The sequence below is a fragment of the Microtus pennsylvanicus genome, chromosome 10 (assembly GCF_037038515.1).
Source record: "Microtus pennsylvanicus isolate mMicPen1 chromosome 10, mMicPen1.hap1, whole genome shotgun sequence".
Taxonomy (NCBI): domain Eukaryota; kingdom Metazoa; phylum Chordata; class Mammalia; order Rodentia; family Cricetidae; genus Microtus; species Microtus pennsylvanicus.
The window spans coordinates 26,341,480-26,368,040 of record NC_134588.1 but is presented as its reverse complement, the minus strand read 5'-3'; the positions used below and the strand labels follow the sequence as shown (position 1 = coordinate 26,368,040).

Below are 26,561 nucleotides of genomic sequence, written 5' to 3'. Positions count from 1 at the left end.
TTAGAGTCTCCTGAGAAGAGGAAGCCTCAACTGAGACAACGTCTCTATCAAACTGGCCTATAGGTTAAGTCTGTGGGTCATGATTGATAGGGGAGAGCCCAGCCCACTGTGGATGGTGCCACTCCAGGGCAGGTTATCCTGGGTTTTCTAAGATAAAAGGCTGAGTAAGGTGTTGAGGGCAAGCCAGTAAGTAGTGTTCCTCTGTGATCTACGCTCCAGTTCCTGCCTCCAGGTTCTGTCCCAGTTTCCATCAGCGATGGACTGTAAGCTGTAAGACAAAACAAACCCTTTCCTCCCGGAGTTGCTCAGCGGTAGAAAGCCAGCTAAGATAAGTGGGCAGGGTGGTGTCTGCAGAAGGCTGCTGCTTGGGAGCGAGAACTACAATGTGTCTGTCAAAGGGGACGGAAACCATTGGCGTAGATTAGACACACACTGGGAGAGAAGGAAGGACAGGAGTCCAGGCAGTGGGGAGAGTGGCCCTACCTTGTCTGTGAGTGAGTACAGTTTCGGGCAGTGCTGTCATTATGATGGTAATCATGGACCTAGAAGGGAGTCTGGAATCAAACCCCACAGCGTTGATTCATCTCCACCGTTAACTGGCACGCATGACTAAGCGGTAAGTTATTAAACTGCCTGACTCTCCTCCTCTTTGTAAGACAGAGAGTAACAGTCTCCTCGTGAGCTTGTTGGAGGGGTCAGATGAGATGGTGCACATGGAGTTGGTGCAACATTAGCAAATGTTCACTTCTCAGTGTGTATCCGGGGTGGGAGGTACATCATGCCGTTTTCCAGCTTCTGTTTGTGGTTCTTACAAGGATCTTCATCCCTGATGCTCAACTGTGCAGAAATCTGAGGTCCACAGTTGTTCAAGATGCTTAATCAAGTCGAGTTGGGGTAGGGGCTGGAGAGATGGCTCAGAGGTTAAGAATATTGATGCTCTTCTGGAAGAACTGGGTTAGATTCCCGGTACCCAAATGGCAGCTCACAACCATCTGTAACTCCAGTTCCAAAAGGTCTGACACCCTCGTCTGGTCGTCGAGGGCACCAGGCATGCTGGTGGTGCACAGATACGTGCTGGCAAAGACACCAATCCCTGCCTCACATATCCTGGCTTTTCCTGACCAAGCCGCACCCCAGGCTGAACCTGACAAGGGCTCCGGCCTCCTGTTAGGATTCCATGTGAGAAAGGAGTAAAGGTTAAAAGAACATCTTTCGTCATCTGATGTTGAGTCAGGGAAGTGGGCCGTTCAGTACTCCACCAAGGCTTTCACAACCTGCACGGCGCAGCTAGGGACCTACACAGCACACTTTGGGTCCAGGCCCTGTTCCTGGCCCCATGGGCAAGACCAGGCAGTTCCCATGCTTTATGGCTTACCCTTTAGAAGTTGAAAACCTGCCACCCAAGCTCCTCCACGCCCCCTCCCTTCCCAGGACCAATTGATGTCACTATTGTTAATTATTCAATGTCAAGGTTCCAGCTAGATGCTCAGGGCAACCAGGCTCCCTCCCTTTGAGACTCTGGGCACCCGTCAGCTTTGGCCTGCAGAGGCTGCTCATCGCTCTGTTGGGTATATGATCTTTGCAGATTTCTCTGCTTTGCTGATCCTTCCTCCTGGCTTCCTTACAAGCTTAGATCCACTGGCAGGTGGGGGTGGATGCGAAAGATGACAGTGTGACCAGGAGTCAGGAGTCAGGAGGCTTTGGAAGTAATGAACTGGGACAGAACAAGTTACTTCCATCATTTTTTCCACCTGTAAAATGGGCACAATACTCGCTCTTAAGATCATAAAGCAACCTAAGAGAAGTACGGGTATCGAAGGCAATCTGAAAAGCCCCATTTGGCGTCAGCTTTCACAGTGTTTGGGATCGCATGGAGCAATACTCCAAGCACGCAGCGTCCCTGAGGGAGCTTTCTTCCTCACCTCTGGCATCCCACACGCTATGCACAAGAAGGGACTTGTGCCGCTTTCTGGGAGGCGTTGGAAAGGTTGTTATTAGTTATGCTTGAGATAGCACATTTTAAACACTGTACCACCATGGTGGCACTGCAGAGCTCCGTGGGTGACCCCAAGGACACAGTGTGGTCACAGAGGTATTTCTGGGTGGTAGACAGCTCCCTTGTACCTGGGTTTTCTAGCTGGACAAAGGTAGGATGGTCTGGATGGCCTGTGGGTACCAGGAGGCCCCTGAGTATTTGTCTCACCAACATCAGATGTGGAAGCTGATACCAGCTGTCCCTGAGGAAAAGCCTCATGCCTCAGGAAGATCGCTGTGGGCAGAGGCAAGCCTACCTTCAGTCCCCACCCAGGGAGGTCTCCCCCAACTCCTAGCAAATTCTCCTTAGTCCCCTACCCCACCCATATCCCCAGCCTACTTACCATCCTTCTAGGAAGGGGGGAGCTGGTAGTATTGAAGGTTCTGGGTTGAGGGCACCAGCCCAGGGGTGCTTCTGTCTACTGGCTTCTTCTTGGGAGGATGGAACCCAACTAGGCTGCAGCTTTAAAGTCCCTAGGCACCGGCAGATTTGGCTAAGGAGGGGAAGAAGATTCCTCATGAAGTAACCACTGCTTAAACTTGATGTCTGAGGTGGGAAGTCTAACCCAGCACTCGACTATGGCAAACTGTGAGAACAGCCTCAGAGACCTGGGTCCTGATAGCCTCCTCCACCCCTCTCCATCCCTGGGGTCCGCAGGTCATCAGAGTCTGTAAACATGGTTGCCGCTGTTCAAGGTGTCAGCCTCTGAGGACTATGCATTCATTCCTGGGGCTCCAGCTTGCTGTGCGCTTAAAGATGACAGAACGCCCACCAAACAGCCTCATCCTAGCTGAAGGATGGTCCATCACAGTGACTCGGAGCACATAGACCCCAGGGTCCCGGATCTGCTCTGGCTCGGCTATACATGGCCTATTTGCATGACCCTAAGCTTTGGCTTCCTCACCCATGAGACGGAATTCATGGTCTCTGTTTAGTGTTTAAAATTAATGGCTGACTGCATGCCATCACCCAGCACTCATAGGTATTGCTCAAACAATGGTAGCCCGAACTGCTGTGGGGCCAACGAGATCCGGAAGTTGCAGAGGTGTTCGTTCTCTGATGGCCTGCAAGGATCCAGGCCCAAAGAAGAATAGTGTTTCTTCTGGCCCGCCTAGTCACTGGAGAATTAAGTATAGGAATGACTCCATCTGGCTAAGAGCCTCCCTCGCCAGACTGTCAGGGAGATGGGCAAATAACCCGGTGTTGTCTGCAGACTCTTTGAAGGTGAAGTTCTACAGCTGGAAGGGTGGGTCCGCTCCACCCTGCATCACTTCGCCTGAGCCTTGCAAGTACTTATTAGACCCCGCGGTTTCCTCTGGCCTTTTCAAGTTAAAACGTTGCTTCTCCTCCGGGCTGGCCGGATAATGATTTCCACCTCCGGCTACTTCTCTAACCACTGACTGACCTAGTTCCCGGGAGTGGGGAAGGATTGTGGGGTGGGATGATGGAGAGGATGGGAAAAAAGAAATCATGAAGGGAGATGTACCTTTGCTTCAAAGCTGCCACCATAGCAAGTGAGAAAGGCTGCTTCCAGAAGGAGGTGGAGAGGGCGGAGCGAACTGTCCCCATCAGGTGCATCCTGGCTGGTCCCTATCTCTGGCATCCCCACCAGGGGTCCTTGGCGCTCAGCTGGTGGGGTGGGGCGAATGACAACCAGCAGGGTTTGGGGGAACCTTGCAAGAGGAAGTGGCTTTAGAGCTGCACAGAGCAGTACAGGAAAGGCGCTGGGAGAGGGAGGTGTAGGGGTGGCTCGTCAGCACGCTGGGCGGGGAGCCAGCAGGCGAGCGCAGCGCTCAGGACCTCAGATGCGGCTGCAGAGAGAGTCCCAGGCTGCTGTGGAGCCTGGAGCCCCAGCGAAGGAAGCGCAGGCTACCCAGCAGGTCCCGCGTGGTCGCTGTCGCCCACTAGCACCCGTACCTGATCAGGCACAGAATCCGAAGGGCCCCTTCCACAGCCCCAGCCCCGCAGTCCGATGAGCTCTCAGACAGGGGCGCGACCCAATGACCGTGGACAGCAGCATGAGCAGTGGGTACTGCAGCCTGGACGAGGAACTGGAAGACTGCTTCTTTACTGCTAAGACCACCTTTTTCAGGAATGTGCAGAGCAAGCAGCCTTCAAAGGTAAACATGATGATTACAAGCACCTTCAAGGGAGGAAATAAGCGCGGTGGCCTACGCGGGAAACTGGCGTCCTCTCTCCCCCAGCAAGAGCCATGTGTTGGTAGAGCCGCTTCAGGCACTATTCTGGTCAGCCCCGCTCTCACTAACTCCCACCTTTAGACCTTTCAGAATGGCTCTCTAAGATTTGGGGACCTCGCTGGTTCATGGATGGCTGCATGCTCACCTACCTGTTCCTGAACGGGTAACTGGGCACCTTCTCTGTGTCGTTCCCCTCCTAATTTGAGTTTACAGATTGTGGATGGGAAAGAGAGAGAGCCCAGGCCCTCCGCAGATAAATACAAGTTGAGACTTCCGTGTTGCGTGTGACTAGAAACCATTTTAAAACCTAGCCTAGCGACTTTGCAGAAGTCCAGAATGCTTTTAGAAACAGACTTCTTGCCTAGGCTGTCGTCATTGTACCGTTTTAGCTCCTGAGTAGGCTTGGGTCATCTAAAGGGGCCATGTGTTTCTTAAACATGCTGGCCTTTGGCTACCCATGCTGGTCCTCTGGCTATACTCTCCTGGGTGCTGCGCAGCTGCACTAGCTGCCGCATGTGTTGGCAGGGGTAAAGGAGTGGAGCTGCCGGTTTGGAGACAGATGTAAGTGGTTCCGTTTCCAGGTGTATGGCGAGTTCATCCTTAATCCAGTGGCCCTTCACCAATTAGAATTACCCCAAAACTTCCCCAAGCCTTTCTCGCTGCCTCATTTGTGAGTAGGTTATTCTGCCCGCAGGCCCTGCCTTGGCTGAGTTCTGACTTTAGGCAAATGCTTTGAGCCTTTCCTTGATGAGATAACACAGAACCCAAAGGTGGCTTGTGTGTTTATGCTGAAGGAGGCAACTTAAACAGATCCATGGGGTCATGTACTTGATTTTGGGGGTGGGGGACAGGGAGGTGATAGTTCCTTCTGTGGCTAGGTAGGCCTCAGGCAGAAAAACATCATTGCAGAGGGGAAGTGTCCCACCCTCTCTTGGGGTTCTTGCTTCATTGTGATCCCCTCCCCCAGTCTGGAACAGTGGCTCACCACCGTAACTACAAGCGGAATTGTGAGATGCAGAGAATCCTGACAGGGCTTGGGAAATGTGGAAGGCTTTCTAGGTCATTCTGATAGGCAACTGATGTTTTATTGCTTTAGCAAGTTTTGTTGCTGCCCGGGAAGGAAACGGTTCCTGTTTTTAAAACAAAGTTGAGCTTCTGCCTTGCTTCTCACTACCAGCCTAGTCCCAGAGGGTGAAAGTTTTGCATAACTGGGCACGGAAGGGCACTGCAAGAGCGCCTCTTCCTTGGCCATTGGCAGAGGCAATTGTTTCTGGTATTCCTGGGGAGAAACGGAGATATCCTTACAAGAAAATGTCTGGGAGGAGATGAGGAAGGGGCAATGGTTTTCCCTCTCCATCTCTCCCTGTGGAGAAGGCTTCCTCCAAGCTCAGACATCTCCTCTCTCCATCCCTCACCCCCTCCCCAGCATTGCCCCAGAGGAGGCTGTCCTTTACTTTGTATCTGGAATCCACTACATCTTGGGTCCTTTGTGTGTTTCTTTACCATTTTGCCAGTGTCTGTACTCTCAGTAAGGATAGGCATCCCCTCCAAGGAACTCATTCTCTGAAAACAAGATGCCAAACAGGACAATAAGGGTTAACTACTTCAGAGAAGGAAGGGGAGGTGGCATGCCCCGACTTAGCCTTGAACATTCAGGACTGTGGTCAGGGGCAGAGAGGTTTTCTCGGCTGTAGTCTAGCCTTTGGCACCTCATTCACCCAGGGGTGGGGTGGAACTGGATGACCTGGCTCTAATGTGATTCCCTGCTCAGCCGAGGTGTGTGGAACCAGCTTGCAGCTGAGGGTGCGACCTCCAAACACTTAGGATGTTTCTTCTCATCGGTAGTATTTTATTCTGCTCTGTTTTTTCCTTTAGTAAATTTCCCGGCTCTACCTTCTCTCTTGGAGTAACTCTAGAAAGAATTTTAGGGTGAATTGCCTTATCTTGACCCCATTGTGACCCTCTAAGCAAATCTTTCTCTCCTGCTCAAAGAGAAATTGCATTTGAGCTCCTAAGAGATTTGTTTTCCCTTGTCTCAAAGGGAAGAAGTGTGTGTGTTTTTCCTTGTCACTCAGAGACTTAGGTCCCCTCGGGAAAGGCCAAGATTCTTCTATAAATAGACTTGTCAGAACAACCTGTGTCAGCTGCTCGGTGTGCCTGGTGGAACCCAACGGCAAGAAAGTCCCTCTGTGCTTTGGTGCCATCCCCTGGGGACTGTCGCTGGCTCATCTCAAGGCAGTCCCACAGCCTTTCTCCAGCCCCCTTTGGTGGGAGTGGGAGACATGAGGGTTCTTCCCCTGTTTATACAGATGAGGCCTGGAGGCGCGAGGAGGAATGGGCCCAACTCTGGGCCCACCTGCTCTTTCCTCTGCATAGACAGCAGCTTCCTGGGGCAATGTGTTATATTTGAATCAGGCTTGGGGCCTTTTGAGTCACGGTGTCAGTTTCAGGATGCAGAGCTGGTACTCTCTTGGACTGAGCACAGTCTGTGTTTTCTGGGTCACATGTATCAAAATGGTTTGAAGGGAAACCAACGCGAGGGCACAGGCAGGCTGTGGTGTTTGTACACAGTTACCCCCAGCTAAGATGGAGGAGTGCCTGCATGTTCTAGGGCTTCAGGGACTCTGGGACCCTGGCAGGTCGTCGTGGTGGGGGTTCTGAGGAGACACAAGGCAGAGTGCCCCCCTTGGCAGATGGAGAGAACGGTGTGAGAAAGGGGAGGGCTTCACCAGGCTGTACAACTGTGTCTGGCGAGCTGGAACTTGGACTAATGACCTCAGCCTCCCTTTCAAGTCCTCTTCCTGCTTGGTGGGTGACCAGGACAGAACCAGGCCCTTGCCATCCATCCCTCAAAGGCACCTAGCCCAGGGGACATTAACTTTATGGATAGTAGCAGGAGGTCATTGTAATCGATTGATTGTTTAACACTTACTTGACTCCGCTGAAAACCTGTCCTGGTGAGTGTTCTCTGTGGGTGTGCAGAGCAAAGGCTGACTCCATGGCTAGGATTGTGTTTGAGCACATTCTGCTCCCCAGCACCCCAACACTGGCCTTTCTTCAGACTGCCTTGAGATCCTTGGATTCTTTTCAATTAAGGGAAACACCAGAAGTAAGCAGGCTACAGGGCACTGTGCAACTCCTGATTCCATCCCTTGTTTCTCCCACTGCCCCTTGCCTGCAGCAGGGCCTGAGATGCTCTAGACACAGCTGGCATCCCTGAGACCAGTCAGGACAATGAGCATCTCCCTGCCAGCAGCAGCACACCCAGGCCTCAGGCACAGTTTCTGCCCCTGACCACCTCAGCGTTCGAGAAAACACTAAAAATACGATAGCTCCAAACTTGGAGCAATAAAAACAAGACAGGTTCTCAGATGGACCATTGGGTTGCTCCTGTGCCCTCCCCCAGAGCTCACACTGCCCAGGACTAACCACAAGGGATTCTTGGTCCGGTAGTTAGGAATGTGGTCTCTGCTCCATCCCTTCAATTTGTTGCCTCCTCCAGCTGTGCCAGCTGTGCTTTTCCCTGAGAAAATGCCAGTCCTGTGAGACCAGGAATTGTGCCCTTCGGGTCAGAGTGGCAGCATGGACTTGGTTACAAAGGCAGATGTACCTGTTATCTGTTCCCGTTAGCTGCTATGTCTTCCTTGTACAATCAGGATGGATTAGCTCCTAGGACAAACTCTCCCTAGTTTTTAGTCACTGGGTATAAATAAGTTTATTTCCCTTTGCAGAGAATTAAACTGGTAGCAGTCAGGGGACTGGGAACTTCAGGATAACACATGGGAGGCTTTTGTGAGCCAGGGCCGATAATAGTGTTTTATTTTTTTTAAAAAAATAATTTGATAGACGAGTGCTGTGTTTATATGATTCCATTCCTCCCTGCTCCCCACTCCAGCTCCTCCTGTGATCCCCATTTGATGTGGGAGTGTCATATCAATCTGTTGATTTCATTGGATAAGCAATAAAGAAACTGCTTGGCTGGCCCTCATAGGTTAAAACATAGGTAGGCGGAGTAAACAGAACAGAATGCTGGGAGAAAGAAGCTGAGTCAAGGGGTCGCCATGATTCTCCCATTCCAGACAGAAGCAGGTTAAGATCATTTCTGGTAAGCCAGCTCATGGGCTAAACAGATTATTAGAAATGGGCTAGTCCAGGTGCGAGAGTTAGCCGAGAAAAGGCTAGATATAATGGGCCAAGCAGTGTTTAAAAGAATACAGTTTCCGTGTAATTATTTTGGGTAAAGCTAGCCGTGGGGGAGGCCGGGTGCCGGGGACACAGCCTCGCCACTCCTATTACTACACCCATTCCCTCTCAGATTTATGAGATCTTCTTTATTGCTACATGCATACATACATACACATGTACGTACATATAAATGTAGCCTGCTGAGTCCATTTCATGTTCATATGTGTATTTGTTTAGGATTGACCACCTGGGCATGGATACCCTATGGGGCACTTGTCCCTGGAGAAGACAGTTTCTTTCCTCAACAGCCATTAGTTGCCATCATGTAGGAGTGAGTCCTTGTAAGGTGTCCCTCATCCACTTTGGCATGTTGGCATTATAATTACACAGGTCTCGTTTAGGCAAACCATATTTTGAGATTTCATGACTGCAACTTCCCTGTCATACATACAAGACAACGTCACAGCAGACGCCCTGGACTTTTGGTTCTTACGGTCTTTCCAGCCGTTCCTCCCTGATGTTCCATCTTGGACTTCTGGTTCTTACGGTCTTTCCACGGTTCCTCCCCGATGCCCCTGGATCCTTAGGTGCAGCAGCTGTGCTGCAGATGTGACCGTTGTGATTGGGCCCCCGCAGTCCATGGCTTCTGCATTTTGACTGCTTGTGATTTCTATAATGCTCTCCGTCTGCCGCAAAAAGGGTCATCTTTAGTGAGAGGCGGAAGCTACCCTTATCTGTGGGCACAAGGATAAAGAGAATGCAGTTAGGAATAATACTGACTCAGCAATAGGGTCTTTCCTTTAGGTTCTGGAGGTAACCAAGGCAACAGCAATACCTTGTATTATTTTTGGAGTCTCTTCAACTTCCTTGACTAAGAACTCAAAGGGAGCTGTCCCATGCCTGGCAGTGGGGTTTTGATAGATAGACTATGACCTTTGCAGGGAGTATTACCACCCCAAGAGACACAACTTCCCTGTATATGCATGTGTATACACATATACTTACATATATTGTATATATATATTTAAAAATATTTTTTCTTTCCTTTTTGGTTTTTTGATAAGGTTTCCCTTTGTAGGTGTCCTGGCACTTGCTCTGTAGACCAGGCTAGCCTCGAACTCACAGAGATCCACCTGCCTCTGCCTCCTAAGTACTAGGATTAAAGGTGTGCACCACCACCGCATAGTCCAAATAATTTGGTTCTTTTACCCATTTGACATTAACTGGAACTGTCATAAGACCACACCTAGCCACCAGGGAAACTGGGACACAGAGTGTGTGGGAAAGCCTTAGTTGTTTCTGCCACGCTTGTGCCTCCCTCTCTGAACCTTGCGAGCTCTGTCCACTTTCTCAGTAAAGAGTGTGACCTCTGACCCCAGCTGCTTGGGAGCCCTGGTAAGGACAGATGCTCCACTCTCCATATTCCACACTTCTCTGGGCCGCTGACGTGGTTCAAAGCAGACCTGGCCACCCATATAGGGATTACTCTTAGAGCCGCTTTCGGGAAGTAGAGACTTGGCGTCTGAATCTTTGCAGGCAGGGCCCTAGAACTGCATTAGTATTCCCTTTGAGGACTTGTAGACACTCTGAAGCCCAGGAGTCACCTGTTCAGGAAGTGCATGCTAGTTCAGGGATTTCTCCAGTAGCAATGCGATTTGAGTACTGATGGCAGATTCCCTGGAAGTTCCCGGGCTGAAAACAGACGGTAGGTAAGTCACTTACCTTACTGGTAAAATGCTTTATGCCCAGCAGACCCGCTCAGCAGATAGGACAGCAGGCTCAGGCACCCCAGGATTGCCCATAGGCTCCCCTTTGCTCTCCTCATGGTGTGCTTATTTCAAGGTTAGGGGGACAAGGCTTGTGACAGCCCTTTGGGAGCTTTCCTAGCACCTGGGGTGAGGGTGGTGGACGGAACAGTCAGCAGAGGCTTCTCATGCCAGCCCTGGCTGCTGATGGAGGACGCAACCCAGTCGCACCACCCCTTAGGCACAGGTCCTTCCTCCAGTCCTTCCCGGCAATCATACCTGCGAGGTGCGCCAGCCTTTGTTGTCGCTTCTGGGAAAGACTCACCTCTATTTGTATGGGAATAGACCCTTCGCACCTCCTGAGCCCGAGGGGGAACCTAGATAGTGAGCCCCTAATTGTTTACGTTGTAAAGATTTCCACTAAGGTGAGATTAGAAAAATGACCTAAATGCTGGCGTGGGTCCCTTCTTCCAGGACCACCTGGCCTTAGCCATCCTGTTCACGCTCAGAACTTGGGCCAGGCCACCCCTTGTCCTGTGCACCGGTGCCCTCCTCCTGTCCCTCTCTGTCTTTGTGAGTGTAGACTGTTTGTGTTGAGTGAGCTGGGTTTTACCAGTTTCCGTTTGTGGAACATACAGCATCTCCCTCCCCATACAGTTTAGGAAGATTCTGAGGCCTTGTTTCTTCCTGTCAGGCTGCGCTCTGGGTTGAGCTCTCCAGAACACAAGCTTAAAGGGGAGACACTTGACAGGCCCAGCCTCTCCTCTCAACTTGTCAGGTACCCTGGTCTGTATATGATGTGGTGCTGCGGGCTTCTTGTGTGGAAAACCCAGATCTGCCTTTATCTGGGGTCTCTTCTTCATGGCTGGGGATACCCTCGTGAGAGCCTGGGGACCTAGCCTGGCCGCCCATGGCCCACATGCTGAAGGGAGAAGCGGGCTTCTAGGTAACAGTCAGGGAGGGTTGCTCGCCCACCAGCAGGCAACGAAGTGTTGGTGTGTTCCGGCAGCTGGACAAGGCCAGGCTGCCCCTCTCCTAGCAAGTGTCCATGTGCTGGGTGGGAACTGATGTCCACTGAAGTCCCTTTGCCTCTGCCCTGTGCTGCTTTATAACTTGGGATATCTGACCTATGTCCTTTTGGCAGCCACAACCCGACCAGGAGCTGGCCACAGGAAAGGAGGCTGAATCGGAGGGCCCAGGATGGGGCTCAGCTTGCTTAGGAGTTAGACTGACCCCTAACGTGTCTGAAGTGTAGGATGGAAGAGAGACTCACAACTTTGTGTGAACAAGGTAGACGCAGATGGCGGCCTCCCGATTTCCGCGCTCTTGTGCTCCACCAGGAAGTGACGCCTGTTGTTCCATAGTGAAATACACAGACCATTTACCATCTCCACTATCGCTAATGTACACCCAGTTCTGGGACACGACATGAATGTGTCACATTGTCAACTGCCACCACATCCAGTTTCTACAACTTTAGGGGGCAGAGCCTTGAGCCTGATAAGCAGATGCCCTACTGCTGGGTCCCTCACCCCAATCTCCAGAGCTTTTTCATTTTCCCAGACTGAACCCCCTTACCTGTTTAATTTCTCTAGGAACAGAGCATGAGGGCACTCCACTCTCAAGGCTACCAGGGATTGCTCTGATATGTATGGGCCACATGCTCCCCATCCACTCTCCTACCAGTGGCCCCTGAGGTTGCTTCTTCCGGTGTTGATAGCCCTGCTTTCATTTGCTAAATCCTAGGGAATTCTAGGTCAGTCTTTTGATGAATCACCACACCATCGTCTCCACAATTCTTTCACCGATTTACATTAGCTGGTGAGGAGGCTGCTGATCTTGCTCGTTAACCTGGTACACCTGGGAAGAGGGACCCTCAGCTGAGGATTTGCCTCCATCAGACTGGCCTGTAGACACAGCTGTGGGTCGTTTTCTTGATTGCTAGTTGATGATGCCCACTGTGGGCGGTGCCATCTCTAGGCAGGTGAGGCTGGGCTGTATAAGGAAGGCGGCCGAACACTAGCCTAGAAACAAGTCAGTGAGCGGCGGTCCTCCATGATTTCTGCTTCAGCTCCTGCCTCGGGTACCTGCCTTGGTTTTCCCCATGATGGACTGTTACCTGTAAGCCAAAATAAGCTCTGTCCTCCTCAGATTGGCTTGGCCGGTGTTTTATCACAGCAACAGAATTAAAAGGCCAGCCATTTAATACCGGAAGTGTTCCACATCCCACAGTGTACATCAGAAACAGTCAATGGGAATAAAATAGAGTTTTGTTGTGATTTTGATGTCGTCCCCCAACACTCAGTGATCCTAGGCATATTTCACGTGCTTGTTGAACATTTATATTTCCTTGAAGAAATGCCTGTTCAAGCCCTTGCCATTTTTGATCAGATTGTTCACGTTTCAGTTGAGTTGCTGGAGTTCTTTACATATGTATATTCCGACCCTTTATTAGTAATTTGCAGAGGATTCTTATTATCTAGTTTGCAATGGGCTCTTGCCATGTTACCCAGGCAGCAGCATGAATTAATGGATTTATGCGGTTGTGTGTGTGCATATATGTGTAAGTGCACATGCAAGTGTGTGCATATATGTGTAAGTGCACATGCAAGTGTGTGCATATATGTGTAAGTGCACATGCAAGTGTGTGCATATATGTGTAAGTGCACATGCAAGTGTGTGCATATATGTGTAAGTGCACATGCAAGTGTGTGCATATATGTGTAAGTGCACATGCAAGTGTGTGCATATGGAGGTCAGGTCGATGGCAGGTGTCTTCTTGGTTTCTGGTTGGCTAGTGAGAGCTCCAAGGATCACCTGTTCCTGAAAGTGCCACTGTGCCTGGCCTTCACATGGGTCCTGGGCATCTGAACTCAGGTCCTTATGCTTGGACAGCAGGCACTTTGCTGATCACGGCGTCTCCCAACCCAGGCTGCCTGAACATGGATATTAGCATGGTTATGTTGTCGATAAGACCATAAACTATAGCTTTCTGCAGATGTTTATAGACGGTAAGACCTATGGCAAATCGTGCTTAGGGCTTTTGAAAATCATAATGTAGCCTGTTAGGGGTCCAGGTTAAATGGGAGAGAGCACTTATACTGGGTCAGCCCCCACTGGCCCAGCTTTCTTTTGCCTTGCCAGACAAAAACCACTGCCGCAGGTAGCTAGTTCTGTGGTCACAGACGAGCTGAGGTCTGTCGATTTTCACCGTACTTACGAGCGAGGCACTTCGAGGCATGCCTACCAGATTACTGGACACAACAAACTGTGTGTCCAAACTACGTGTTGTAAGGCTCCGTGAAACCGACTCTGATAGTTGCAGAGCTGAAAGCGAAGGCCAATCCATGGCATCAGGTGGCCAGTGTGATCCAGTGGCAAGTGCAGGTGCTCTGGGTACGGCACTGTGTCCTGACTCAAGTTATTCTGGGGGGTCAGTAATGCCATGAAGTCTCCAGCACAGCGCCTGGAGCTAGGGCTCCCCAGGCCTTCTGTTTAGTGCTACTGTCCTCTGGTCCTGAGCAAGTCAGGTGAGTTGCTCCTACAGACGGAAGGAAGGGAGGGAGGGAGGGAGAGAAGAAGGAAGGAGAGGACACTGCTCTGGGACATGCTGATGATTGGGGCTGCCTGAATGCCAGTCACTGACGGCCAATCCTTCTGAGCCTGTTTGTACCACAGTGCATGCATTTCTGCCTTCCTTCCTCAGGTGACCTGTGGGCTCCCAGGGATGGAGCCGCACCTGTCTGTTTCATCTCCCATGGTACCTTTCACAGTCTTCAGCCCAGAGGCATCTCAATCAGTTCCCGCTGCTGACTTAACTATCCGCTCTGCATTTCTGTCTCGGGGGACTTCGTTCTCTTTCCAGTTTCTTGCCCACTTCCTTTATCCTGTGTCTCCACCAAGAGTCACTTGGGTCCTGCACGTCTCTGTGATGGTGTCCCTTCCCACTCTGCTGCAGGTGACCTATTGGAGAACACAATCTAGAAATTTCTAGTCCTCTTATTTTGGGAACCATAGACAGGTAACAAATGGACAGGATGAACCCTCTTACTGGCATGGTAGGACAGAGGAAGCATTCCAGAATGTGGGCACGTTGAGACTAGGAAGGGACCCTCCCCAGTGCATCTCACTGGAGAATCCTCTTTGTATCTGGTTGAGGCTGTCACAAAGGGACTTGTGACCTTTAATGGCCTTGTACATTGGTCAGGGCATTTTAAACCCAGCCTAGACAGATGGGTGTCTGCCCTTCCCCAGCCCCAGGTTCCCATTTGGGGCAAGCACAACAGAAAGCCCAGGGGTTGGGCCTGGAGGGCCTCTGCATGACCCTTTGTTCAGTACATGCCTGCAGCTCTCTCCCTGGCCTGGGCTTAGAGGTTTCCACTCAGGGGCCTGACAGTTGCTTCTGACAGACGGATGTGCTAAGAGTCAGGGGAAATGAAGACCTGTTGGAGCTTGGCTGAGGTGAGGTCTGGCTGACACAAACAGAAAGCGAGCGTCGAGAAGAGCCGAGCAGCAGAGGGCAGGGGAGCTCTTGTCCCTTTGGGCCGTGGCTACTGACGCAATTCAGATGGACCCAGCTGTCCTCCAGGTCTTCTGCCCCACGCCCAGTTCTCTGAAAGAGAGGAGGAAGTGGTGGTGAAAACCCTCCCTATCTTGTGTCCCTGTGGTGGGCCTCAGAGAGTCTTCAGTGTCACTTCACGATTTGGCAGATGAGGAAACCGGCTCCCTGAGAGGGGAAGTGGCTTGTCATAGGTCACAGGTCATTTGATGGCATTGTGTTCATTCTTATCAGCCAGCTACCAAGAAGTAGGTCAGCCCACGTCTGAAGCCCCGTGCATCCCACATGCTCTCGGCAGTGAGCGCTCAGGGTGCACGGCGGAGTGAGGTGCTCTTGGGCCTGGCTGTGTGGGACCCATGGACAGTGGGCTCTGTGCTGGGACTCTTCTCCTGCTGCTTTCCCCTGTCTCACACCTAATCATCTGTTATTTCTCTGACACCTCCTTGGAGATCAACTACATGTTAGCTGAGCCCAGCAGCGGGTACCACATCAAACATAAAGTCTGTTCCACCCAAGGAATACTGGGTTAATGGGTATGAGGTATTTCTGAACCCTGCCTCCTGTCAGGAGGGGAGGAGAGAGTAACTCCAGGGAAATGACTAAGCCTTAGCCTATAGGGGTCCCATGAAGTGAGAGTGGAGCTAAACAGCCCGTAGCTGTGACGCGAGGAAACATAGGAAACAGTGCGGAGTTAACCTGATGGAAGGTAGACTCTCCTGGGAGATGACTTTCGGGCATGCCTGGGGGTCTTGGTTACCTTAACTGTGATGGGAAGACCCATCACTGGGTGACACCATTCCCTAATTAAAGGATTCTGGTCTCTCCAGAGGGGTACACCTTGAATCCTAGACTCGGGAGGCAAAGCAGGTGGATTTCTGTGATTGAAGTCAATCTGGTCTCATAGTGAGTTCCAGGCCAGTCAGGGCTACCCTGTCTCAATGGTGATGATGATGATGATGATGATGATGATGATGATGATGATGATGATGATATGAGATGATAATAATGGTGATGATGATGATGATGATGATGATATGAGATGATAATAATGGTGATGATGATGGTGACAACGATGATGATGATGATGACAATAGAGAAAGCAAGCTGAGCACTGGTACGTGAGTGCGCATTTGCTGCTCTGTCCTGATTACAGATGCAGTACACTCACCATCCCTCAAGCCCCTGCCACCGTGACTCCCCACTGTGATGAACTGTGGCCTGGAACGGCAAGTCAGGACAAATCTTTTCTTCCTGAAGTTGCCCTCATCAGGCTGTGTTATTACAGCAGCCGGAAGAAAACACTAAAATACACCGGAAGTGCAGCTTAGGAGAGAAAGACTGGATAGAAGTGCAGATGCTTTCCTTCATTTGAGAGTTAAAATGTCACGCATCTGATGGCCCAGAGGATGGGAGACTACCGTGGACTGGAATTTTACCAGGCAGCAGGTGGAGGAGAATGAAGGGAAGAGAGGCATGTGTATTCTAGGGAGGGAAATTGCACAAGCACCACGGTGGAGCAAACTGCTACCCATGAGCACATTGCACAAAGCAAGCTTCCCTGCTCATAGGTTCATTGCACAAAGCAAGTTTTAATGGGCCACAGCCACCCTCATTCCACGGCTGCCTCTGTATGACAGGGTGACAGGGAGTAGATGCAATGGACCTTCACAGAAAGCATGCCCGCAGCCTGTGCTGAGAAAGGAATGAATGGACTCTAGGAATGTATGGCTAATCTGGAATACATGAGCAGGGGCAGCGAGAAAGGAGCTTAGTGGGTTTAGAGGGAAGGGCTTGGCTTTCCTGTAGGGAAAATGACAATACAGCCCCTGGCTGGGTCTGACTTAATTTGACTGTTACATCAATCCTGAGTGATAAAGGATTTTGATCCCAAATTTAGAGAAGAAACCAAGATTTGGAGGTTCTCTGATTCTCTCAAGATCACAAAGTTGGGAGTGGGAGTTAAAAGCCAAATACACGTCCATCCCCCAGATGTTTACTGAGCCCCCACCATGCGCTGAGCAGGAAACAGGGCTCTGGGACACCATAAGGGACAAGACAGGCAAGGTCACTTCAATCACAGAACGCAGAGGCCCACTCCAGCTCCTTAGAGAAGCAGAGACCCCTGGCCCCTGCAGTCAGGGAGGGACCGCGAAGGTTCATTATCATCTTCATGTCCAGATGATGGGCACAGAAGAAATGAAGTCATATGGCCCTGGATATGAAGGAGCTTCCATCCAGGGGAGGGGAAGCCAGCCCCGCTAGCTTCCTGGAGGTGGGTGGAAGTGGAACCGCGGATAAACCCCAGAAGGCATGGCTTTCCATAAGCTTAGCTGTAGCCTGGCTCTGGTTCACTTTCTTCAGCTGGAGGTGGGTGCCGTGATGGTAACATTCTTCACAGGCTGTGGAGCCAGTGAGCACATACATGCTGTGAACAGTACATGGCGGTGCTGAGGAGGCGGTGGTAGGGAAGCCTGGCCAGGCCAAGAGACTGCCGGTGAGAAGCTGGGCGTGAGATGACGAAAATCACGGGCGAGGGGAACGCGCTGGCGTGTTCTAAAAGAGGGGGAGTGAAGTTCTGTTTTGTTTTGAAGCAAACCTGAGGTCTGGATGGTTTAAGTCAAGACAAAGCAAACACTGGGAGTGGACACACTCTTCTCTGCCCACCTGTCACTCTGGGAACTTCGCTGGCCATTTTTTGGTCTGTCCAGGGCCTACTCCCAACTGTCCTCCTTAGAGTGGAATGACAAACTGAGGACTTCCTGTTGGCCCCTGATTACAATGCAGAACTGGCCAGTGTGGTGGTGCTACCTGGAAGATAAAATACAGTTAAATCTGACTTAGGATAAATCGGCTCTGTGCTGGGCTTGCTGAAGGTATTTTACTTTATTTGGTTTTGAGATACAGTCTTGGTAGCTCACCACACAGACCAGGCTCCTGCTTCTGCCTCCAAGTGCGGGGACTGCAGGTGCAGGCCACCACTCCCAGCCCATTAAGAGCGTTTTAATAGAGATGTTGGAGAATCATCTGGGAGGGGCATCTGTGCTCACAGTGCTAGCACACAGCCTCTTCACTGGGACCCCCACCCTGCCGTAACTTCAAGGGTTTACAGTGGTTACAGCCTTTTGAATGGCCTAGGTCAGGAGACAAACCAGCTTTTCAGCAGTAGCCGGGACAGGCTAGGCATACTAGAACAGCTCAGCCAACACCAGCGTTTAGTCGTCAGAGTGAATTGATTCCATGAGATAGGCACACTCTGAGAGACACCTGATGGGCTGATACCTAGATTCAATAATACATAAAAGCTCTCCATTTTGTGTGGATGATGGGGCACCCCAAGATGCAAGTGCTGTCTCCTTCCTTCTAACTTTGAGTCCATCACCAGAGAGATGATTCTTTCACTAAGAGGGCTTGAGAATCTGTAAGGTGAACAGAGATCAGGATCTACCTCATGCTTGGAAAAATTCCTGGGTTGTTGACACAGTGGATACTGCTTTTTAGGGAAAGCGTGGGGGCAGCAGTTATCTTTTGGGCCCAAAATATCAGTGCTGTAGTGGGATGGAATTGTCGGAGGGTCTCAGTTTCTAAACCCTGAAACATGTTGAAATCACCAGAGTGATCTCTAAAATCCTTGTACCTGAGCTGCACCCTGGACCAATGAAATCAGCACTCTCTGGGGAGAAAGTTCAGGAAGCCATATTTCTAGAAAATCCCCCAGACGACTCCAAAGCGTCCGGAAGGTTAGGAGCCCTTAGTCTAGAATCTATGGTGCTTCCCAGACTGCTGGTGGATTCTGAGCTCTTGAACAGGGCCCACTGGTTTGCCTACTTTGTTAAGTGATTCACTGCATCTGTAGGTTAGATCTTGCCTGGCAGGTTCCGTGTGGGCAGCAGCCAGCCTGAACTGGGTGCTGACATTTGACGCTGGCATTCTATGGGAGCAAGGTTCACAGTATTGGCCACACACGCACAGGCTGCTGACACTCCCAGGTAGATGGGGCTCCCCTGCACACCTGGAAGGCCAGACCTTCTGATGCTGAGGTCAGGATGCTGTCTTCTGCCTGTCTGGAAGGGACCCGTGGTATGTACTTGTATCATTTCCCAGGCTTGTGGAAAGGGAAGAGAACAGAGGGGTTGATGTAATGAATAAAAGGAGAACAGGAAGAAGAAACCTAAGGCCAAGGCAGCTGTGACTCACTGTGGTCCAAAGTAGGCGTGGAAACAGGCCTTCTGCAGCCACAACATCGCGGCCTTTTCGACAAGGAAATGGCTGGAGGCTGACTGAAACCTTCCAAGGAGCTTCCGGAGTTTTCTGTCACTTAACTCTTCTTTTATAGATGAATGTGAGAATGGGCTGGGAGTGACAGCCTGTCTGCCTTAGAGATGGGCAGAATAAAGTATAAAACAGCAGCCATACAGCTGCCCGTTCTCACTGGAAATGGTCAGAAGGCAAGGCAGGGCCAGCCACAGCCAGGTCCGTCTGGTCTGTAGGTATGTCCCCAGCTTATAGAGTCTGGGGATGGAGAGTCCCACAAGTAAAGATGCATGAGAGGCTCCAGTCTGAAAGCCCCCAGATGAATGAGCCAATAGTAGATGAAGACAGCCCGTGAGCTCCCGTGGCTTACACGTCAAGCAAACGAGAGATGTCCCAGCAACTGTTTTTCCTTGGGCATTCGTCAAGGTCCAATTCAGAGATCTAAGAGGGCATCTTAATGGGTCCCTACATCCTGCCAGCTGCCTCCCACTCCAGATGTTAGAAGTCCCTCCTTGCCAGCTTCACAGACCATGCAAGACCCACTTGGATCCCTAGAGCCGGACACATTGATCAGCCCAACTTGGGTGAATGTTCCACAGGCTGGGTCTTGACTTAGCAGCTGTGCTTCCCAGGCCTGCAGTGTTAAAATTCAGTGACTGTCACTGGTGTGGTGGGTGCTGATCTGTGTAGCAGAAAGGAGGCTCTAGGGTGACCACATGGTCAGTTGAGGACTCCAGGCTTAGATGGACTTCATTCTCATTCGTACTTGGTCACTCGTTAGCAGTGGGACACAGGCACGCGGGGCAGGGGAGAATCTCACAACAGAAATAAAACAGGTAGTTTGTGAGAGAAGGCATTTGAAACACCCACACAGCAATGTTGCCATCAGGGCTATGGGTGAAAGGCGCACAGGAGCAGACTGTGGAAAGAGCCTGTAATGAAAGAGGGTGTTGCCTGGCCTCCGGAGAGCGCTGGGAGGGTGGAGCCACACAGACCCAGCAGTGCCCACTCCTCTTGGCAATCATGGGGCCTGCAGTTTCCTGCGCTCTGTGGGACTGGAGAGTGGGAGGATGCATTGGCACGCTGTCCGCATGATGAAACCCCAGAAATGGGTGTGCTGACAGGGAAGGTCAGGGGCCAGCTCTGTTGGTGGCGGTGGTGGTGTGATGTGGGACTTGTAAAATTCCCCAAACCAAACCCAGGAGCAGGTGTCAGATGATGTCAAAGCCATCTCTCTCTGGGTACCAGAGGTGACCACACGGGCCTGAAGTCTGATGAGTTTCTAAGATCAGGATAATTCTGGGGGAATTTTCACTGACCAGCTTCTATAATCCAGGCCACTCAAGGCAGCATGAAGACAAAACTGGGACGTGAACATGAGAGAAATCCAGGAAACTGACTGAAAAAGAATGGTGTAGCCCTCAGGATCCACCATGTATCGTACTGCCAGGGATACGGGCTTCCACTTTAACTTCATCCTTCCATCTTCCTAGAGTTGGGAAGGGGAAGGAATGAAGAGACACAGTGATATAGGGGAACACGGCAGGACAGGTGTGGGATTTCTGGTGGGTCCTGCGCACCTGTGGATGAGGGTTTCAGGCAAGCTGGTAAATGCCTAAGCTTTGATGTTCTCACCTGGAAACTGGGGGTCATGGGTCATCACGTAGTCTGGGTCTGTGAGATGCAAGATGGCTGAGTACTCTGTACAAAGATGCTCAGTAAACGCTGACTGTCCCTAGGAGAGGGGACCACAGCCCTGTGCCTACGGTTCATCCATTCGACAAGCATATCATCACCTGTCACGGCAAAACTTACTGGCCCTGACATGAGCTCTGCACTGCAGGGCAGGTGCCCTCGCTTCCTGGCTCTGGGGCTATCAGCTGCCACTAGCAGGCATCCCCTCTTCTCTGCAGCGTTGCCATGATTGCAGACAGACAGACCATGTCTTCGTCTCTTCCTGTCTATGAGCACATTTTCCATAGCGAATCATGACCACTCGACATTCTACCCACTTACCAAGTTCATAGCCAGTGCTCGAGTGCGGGGCACTGACACTGGTGTCCCAGCCCGTCTGGGGGTAGGAATGAAGCTGAGATGCGAGTGGCTGGCCTCTCGCCGCTTACCCTGGCACTTGTTTCTTAGCTAGAGAGGCATTTGCGGGGGGTGGAGGGGGTATGCCTACTGCCCTTCACATCCTGAGAGCCGCTGTACCTACTCCATTCCTCTTTCTGTCCAGAATGTCTGTAAGGCAGTGGAGGAGACACAGCACCCGCCCACGCTCCAGGAGATCAAGCAGAAGATTGACAGCTATAACAGCCGGGAGAAGCACTGCCTGGGCATGAAGCTGGTAAGCAGGGCCCTGTCCACCCCTACCCGGCATCCCTTCTGCCCCACCCCCACCTCTCTGTCTGGCTGTCGTGTACTGGTCTGTGCATGAAGGTGGTAGGCAAGGCTGTCGTCCCCCCTTCCCGTCCAGCATCCTGTGCCCCTCCCCACAGAAGCAATGATTCCCTTGCGGCTCACTCTTCTTTGTCCAGACCCAGCTTTCTGTGCCCTCGGGGACCCAGAGAAACAGGCTTTAGAACAGACTCCAAAGACAATCTCTGTCCATCCTCTGTCAGATCTGGGAAAGTTTACGTTCTCCTAACTTCAGGGTGAGAGTGCTTAGGGGATTAAATGATAGCGACGAAGGGTTTGGGGGCTTGGTCCCCAGGAAGCTCTAGGCCAGGGGAATTTTGCAAGAGAAGTGGAGTGTGTATTGGTGAACACCCCGACCCTGCACAGGGTCAGAGAGGCTGACTTTAAGGGATGATGCTAGAGGAACTCTGCCCCCTGCTGGAGACGGGTAGCAACTGACTCTTTGGGGCGTCCAAGACACACAGGTGCCTCAGAAAACCCAGATTTTAGCCAGAGGCTGGAGTTTGTTGGGCTGGACCTCTGAGGCAGAGAGGTGCCTGCAGACTCTGCCTTTAGGTGGGGACTCAACAAAGGCAGCTGGCACCTGTCTGGTGGAGATTTGAGGCAGCCAGCCTAGACTTCCTGTGGAGGAAGCCACAGCGGCCCCACTAATCCTCTCTGATGACTGGGCTCCAGACCTCCTGGCCCTTTGGGACCATCAGCACCTCCAGATAGCAGACTCAGGAAGGAACTCACACAGGCTGGCTGGAATGGCCTCGAGCGGCAGTCAGATCATGGAGGATATACTTCCCACTTGCAGAGCGAAGACGGCACCTACACGGGCTTCATCAAAGTGCATTTGAAACTCCGACGCCCCGTGACGGTACCTGCTGGGATCCGACCCCAGTCTATCTACGACGCCATTAAGGAAGTGAACCCTGCAGCCACCACAGACAAGCGGACGTCCTTCTACCTGCCACTCGATGCCATCAAGCAGCTACACATCAGCAGCACCACCACCGTCAGCGAGGTCATCCAGGGGCTGCTCAAGAAATTCATGGTTGTGGACAACCCGCAGAAGTTTGCGCTTTTTAAGCGGATACACAAAGACGGACAAGGTACGAGCAGTCCCAACCTCCCCCAGTCTGCCAGTGCCCACACACTGGCGTAAACCCACCGCGAGCCCTGGATGGGGTGTGGGCTTCCATGCTGCCAGGCTTCGTGGATGAGCAAAGCATGGAATCTGGGCAGGAAAACGAGCAGAGAGCCTGGTCAGGCAGCTCCGGCCTAGCACTGTCCAGCTCCACGCATGCACCCGGAAGACACGCTTTGGGCTCCCAATCTTTATAACGAGGGGCCCACTTTGGAAGGTGATGTAAGTGGAGGCAGGGCCTTGGGAATGCCAGGCAGGAACTGAAGGCTCTGCCTCTGAGCTACCATGGTCTTGTCAGGTTCGTGCCCATAGACGAGCCATGCCTGTTTCTGTTTGCAGTGCTCTTCCAGAAACTCTCCATCGCTGACTGCCCTCTCCACCTGCGTCTGCTCGCAGGGCCTGACACTGATGTCCTCAGCTTTGTGCTAAAGGAGAACGAAACTGGAGAGGTAGAGGTATGTCTGGACCCTCTGCAAAAGCCAGCCCTGGGTGGGGAAAGATGGGTGCTGCTGTCCCGGGTGCAGTGAGGGGAGGGCAGGACTACTAGAGAGCTGCGGTGTGCTGAGCCACAGGCTGGGTTTGACCCAGGATGCTCAGTGGGCACATCACAACGGAGCAAGTTAGAACCTGCATATGGCAAAACCTGTGGCAAGGATTCTACTTGCCTTGTGAAGAGGGGGCTGGAGGTGTACGGTGGGAGGATGGGGGTGGGGGGAGGATTATCACACACTGAAAAACTATTTGGGCCCAGACTGGTTTTGCCCCAGGCTGGCCTAAGGCCCAGCAATTTCCATCTGGGTTCTGCTGTACACAGGCAGTTTTGAACTACTTTTTTTCTCCTAAAATGATGACTTCCTCTAAGAGAGACTAACCAGTGTCAGCCTCCTGGCAAAAATGGGGTAACATCAGGCAGTAATCCTCAAGTCTTCACGAAGTGACAGAAAGAGGAGGGTCTAAGTGTTTATCACACTGTTCTGTGGAGGTTGAGCGTGGGGTCAGTGGAGGATCTGGGCAGAACAGACAGGCTCTGCCCTCATTTCAACCAGGATGACAGTATGGTCTTGAGTCTGTTAGGAAGAGAGAGCCACTGGAAGCCTGAGCGCTCTGCTGCCTAGGGCCTGGGGTTGGGAGTGGAAATCCAGCTCTAGTGCACACTGCTGCTGCGGCTCCATGGCTGTGGCTTTCTTCCCTTCTTTCTGTGGGGTGTGGGGATTAAGGCAGACACCATAAATGCTCCCTTGTGCTCCAGGAGCTTGTGGTCTCCTCCCTTTCTCCCGAGGGGAGGTAGCTTGGCCAGCTAGGGCCCACTGAGAGGTGCGCTGACTCACGAGGAGGTAGGCAACCATAGCTAGAGAGAGGTATCCTCCTGCCTCTGGAGAGCACAGCCAGCACCCAAGTGAAGATCTCAGCTGCTGTTGACTCTTCCCGTAAGAACGGGGCATAAGGCTGGGAACTCCACGAGTGTCAGGATTTGACTGTGACCGATGTGACCGTCGTGTATAGCACAGATGCCATTCATGGTACCTGCGTGTTCGGTGTGGGGGGGGCGCTTGGGTCATGTCAACATCTAACCATTTCCCCGTTTTCTCCTCCCTGCCCCACAGTGGGATGCCTTTTCCATTCCTGAGCTCCAGAACTTCTTAACTATCCTGGAAAAAGAGGAGCAGGACAAAATCCAGCAAGTGCAGAAGAAGTACAACAAGTTCCGACAGAAACTGGAGGAGGCGCTACGGGAGTCGCAGGGGAAGCCTGGGTAGCCGCCTCCTCCTGTCCTCAGTGCCCTCTCATTTATTTTATTATTTTGCAACAGACATTTATTCTGCAGACACCTCTGGGTCCACCTGTGCCTGCCCAGCGGTTGACAGATGCGGCACAAAGTCTCTTCCACAAAGTGTCTGTGCAGGGTTTGATTCCTGCCAACCCACCGCGCCATGACTCTGCAGACTCCACCTGGATCAGAAGGAACAATGTTTACCCCACCCAACCTGCCGGCCTTTCACAAACCAAATCGTTGCCTCTCTGGCCAAACTCCAATCAATCACAGCAGCCGGCAAAAGGGAAAAAAGGTTTTAGAGCGCTGTGCTCTTTCTCTGGATTCAATCCTTCAGTTCCTCTTCTTTGCCACCTACAGCATCTTTATTTATGGGTCAAATGTGGTGTCTTCGTTTAGCTAAGTCCTTGAAAGCAGGGAAATGCTCATGAAAGGACTGTCCTCCTCGCCCCCAGGTGCCTCCCCTTCACAGGACTACATTTCCAGATGCTACAGCCTGACCAGGCCTGTCTCTGTCACCCCCAGGCTGTGCACACGCAAACCCAAAGGCATATACGTACATCTGTATGGTATTTGAGCATGTCTCTGTCCGATGTTTGTTACGTTAAGTCCTGAATTTAATGTTGTTCATCCTCATGGATGTCTACCAAAGGGAAACCAGCCACTTCACACTTTTAGTTTCCTGCTGAGTCGCCAGAAAGTACCGCAGAGAAGCTCACCCAAGCTGTCTACAGCCCGCCTACAGCTAGGACCTCTTGTCTACTCCTCAGCCTCCCGCTCTGCCTCCGTCCTCTTCAGCTGCTGCCCGAGGAGTAGCCTCGATTGCTTACAGTGGCTGGGTCCTTTCTGTTGCAAGGCGTGGTCTGCTTGCAGCACAGCGTCCAGCCAGCCTGTGGGTCTGACCTCCCTGGTGACTTCAGTGCCTTTTTGTTTTCAGAGAGAAGAGCAGGGCATGTTTGCTGCAAGCTCTGCTGCTGGCCTGCCCAGGGCAGGAAGTGGACCATGGTGGTGTAGAAATGAGGGCAGGGCAGTCCTCGATGCACAGGTGATGACCACACACCTCTTCCATCAAGCTTCCTGATCAGGCTCTGACTCCGAAGATGTGATCTTGTTAAACCACACTGGCAGCATCAGATTCTGACTCCAGCTCGCTGACGAGTTCAAACTGAAAACAGCAGCCAGAACCGCAAAGACCCTCGCTCAAGACAGAGGGAGGAAAAACTTGTCCCTTTCAAAGAAGGCCGGGGTTCCAATCCAGCCTCCGGAGACCTTGTTGCCCTTGCCTTTCCACACCCCTCGGGTTGTTTAAGCCAGAGCTTCTCCGTGTAGCCGAAAAGTCCCCTCCCTAGCTCAGGCTAGTCCCTACCACTCCTGTCCCAGAGGCATGCTGGGTCCCTGTCATTCAGTCTTCAGAGCTGACAAAGCACTGCAAGCTAGCAACTCTGTGAGGCTGTGCATGCCATCAACCCTGGCCGTCTGCCATCTCGTGTGCAGCCTTATTGCTTCCCTCCCCACTGTGTATTACAGGGACAGATGAAAAGTCATTCCCTTCATCCTGCATGTCTGTAGCATAGGAGAAGGCATGGCTCCTGCTGCAAACACTGTGAATGCTGCTGAGACCCTTCCCCATGGATGCTATTTTATTTTTGAGAAGAAAAAAGGTCATGTATATATATACAAATATATGTGTGTATATACACATAGAGGCATAGAGCTATATATAAAGGTGTTTATTCAGAAAATTATAGTAAAATTGAGATTTTAAGCACAGTTGGACTCAGGACCTCTTCTGAGGTTGAGCCCCTGGGAAGGGTCAGGTCCCTTCAGCCCCAGAGCTGGGTGTAACTGCTGGTAGTGCCTTCTATGGTTGTATTGCTCCGTGGGTGTTTGTTTTGAGAACATTTTCCTTCCAAATGTTTTTTTCTTATATGTTTTTTAATGAGTAATAAAGGCTTACTGCAAAAACAGTTCACAATGAAAGCATCCTCATTGAACTTCCTCTCATGGGAACCGAGCTGGAGCGAGGGGCCTGCTGCAGCAGGAGGTGCATTTCTTGGCAGAGCCAAGCTTTCTTCTGTAGTAAGCTTGAGATTAAAGGCTGCCACCCAAATGCTTCTGAGGACACTGTCCACACATAGAGGGTACTGCCTGTTCTCCATCTCCTATCTCCCTAGCTGGGGACGAGAGAGGACTTAGAGCCAAGCACTTGCTGAGTTAGAAAAGAGCGGGGCTTTCTGGCTACAAAGGTAATCAGCAGCTCTGTCCTGG

At 51.6% G+C, this 26,561-nt stretch overlaps 1 protein-coding gene across 2 annotated transcripts in view; it reads left to right on the top strand.

Annotated features, from left to right (window-relative positions):
• Rassf5 (Ras association domain family member 5) overlaps positions 1–26,264 on the top strand; it is a 65,971-nt gene extending 39,707 nt beyond the window's left edge. Inside the window, exons 1-5 of one of the 2 annotated variants that reach the window (XM_075987855.1) lie at positions 3,803–4,155; positions 21,209–21,319; positions 22,190–22,487; positions 22,862–22,977; positions 24,127–26,264. In XM_075987855.1, coding sequence (XP_075843970.1) covers positions 4,036–4,155; positions 21,209–21,319; positions 22,190–22,487; positions 22,862–22,977; positions 24,127–24,279 — 798 coding nt within the window. In that variant the 5' untranslated portion in view covers positions 3,803–4,035 and the 3' untranslated portion in view covers positions 24,280–26,264. Of the gene's footprint in view, positions 1–3,802; positions 4,156–21,208; positions 21,320–22,189; positions 22,488–22,861; positions 22,978–24,126 lie in introns of those variants that run through there. The other variant, XM_075987853.1, reaches the window with a different exon arrangement.
• The last annotated feature ends 297 nt before the right edge of the window (positions 26,265–26,561 follow it).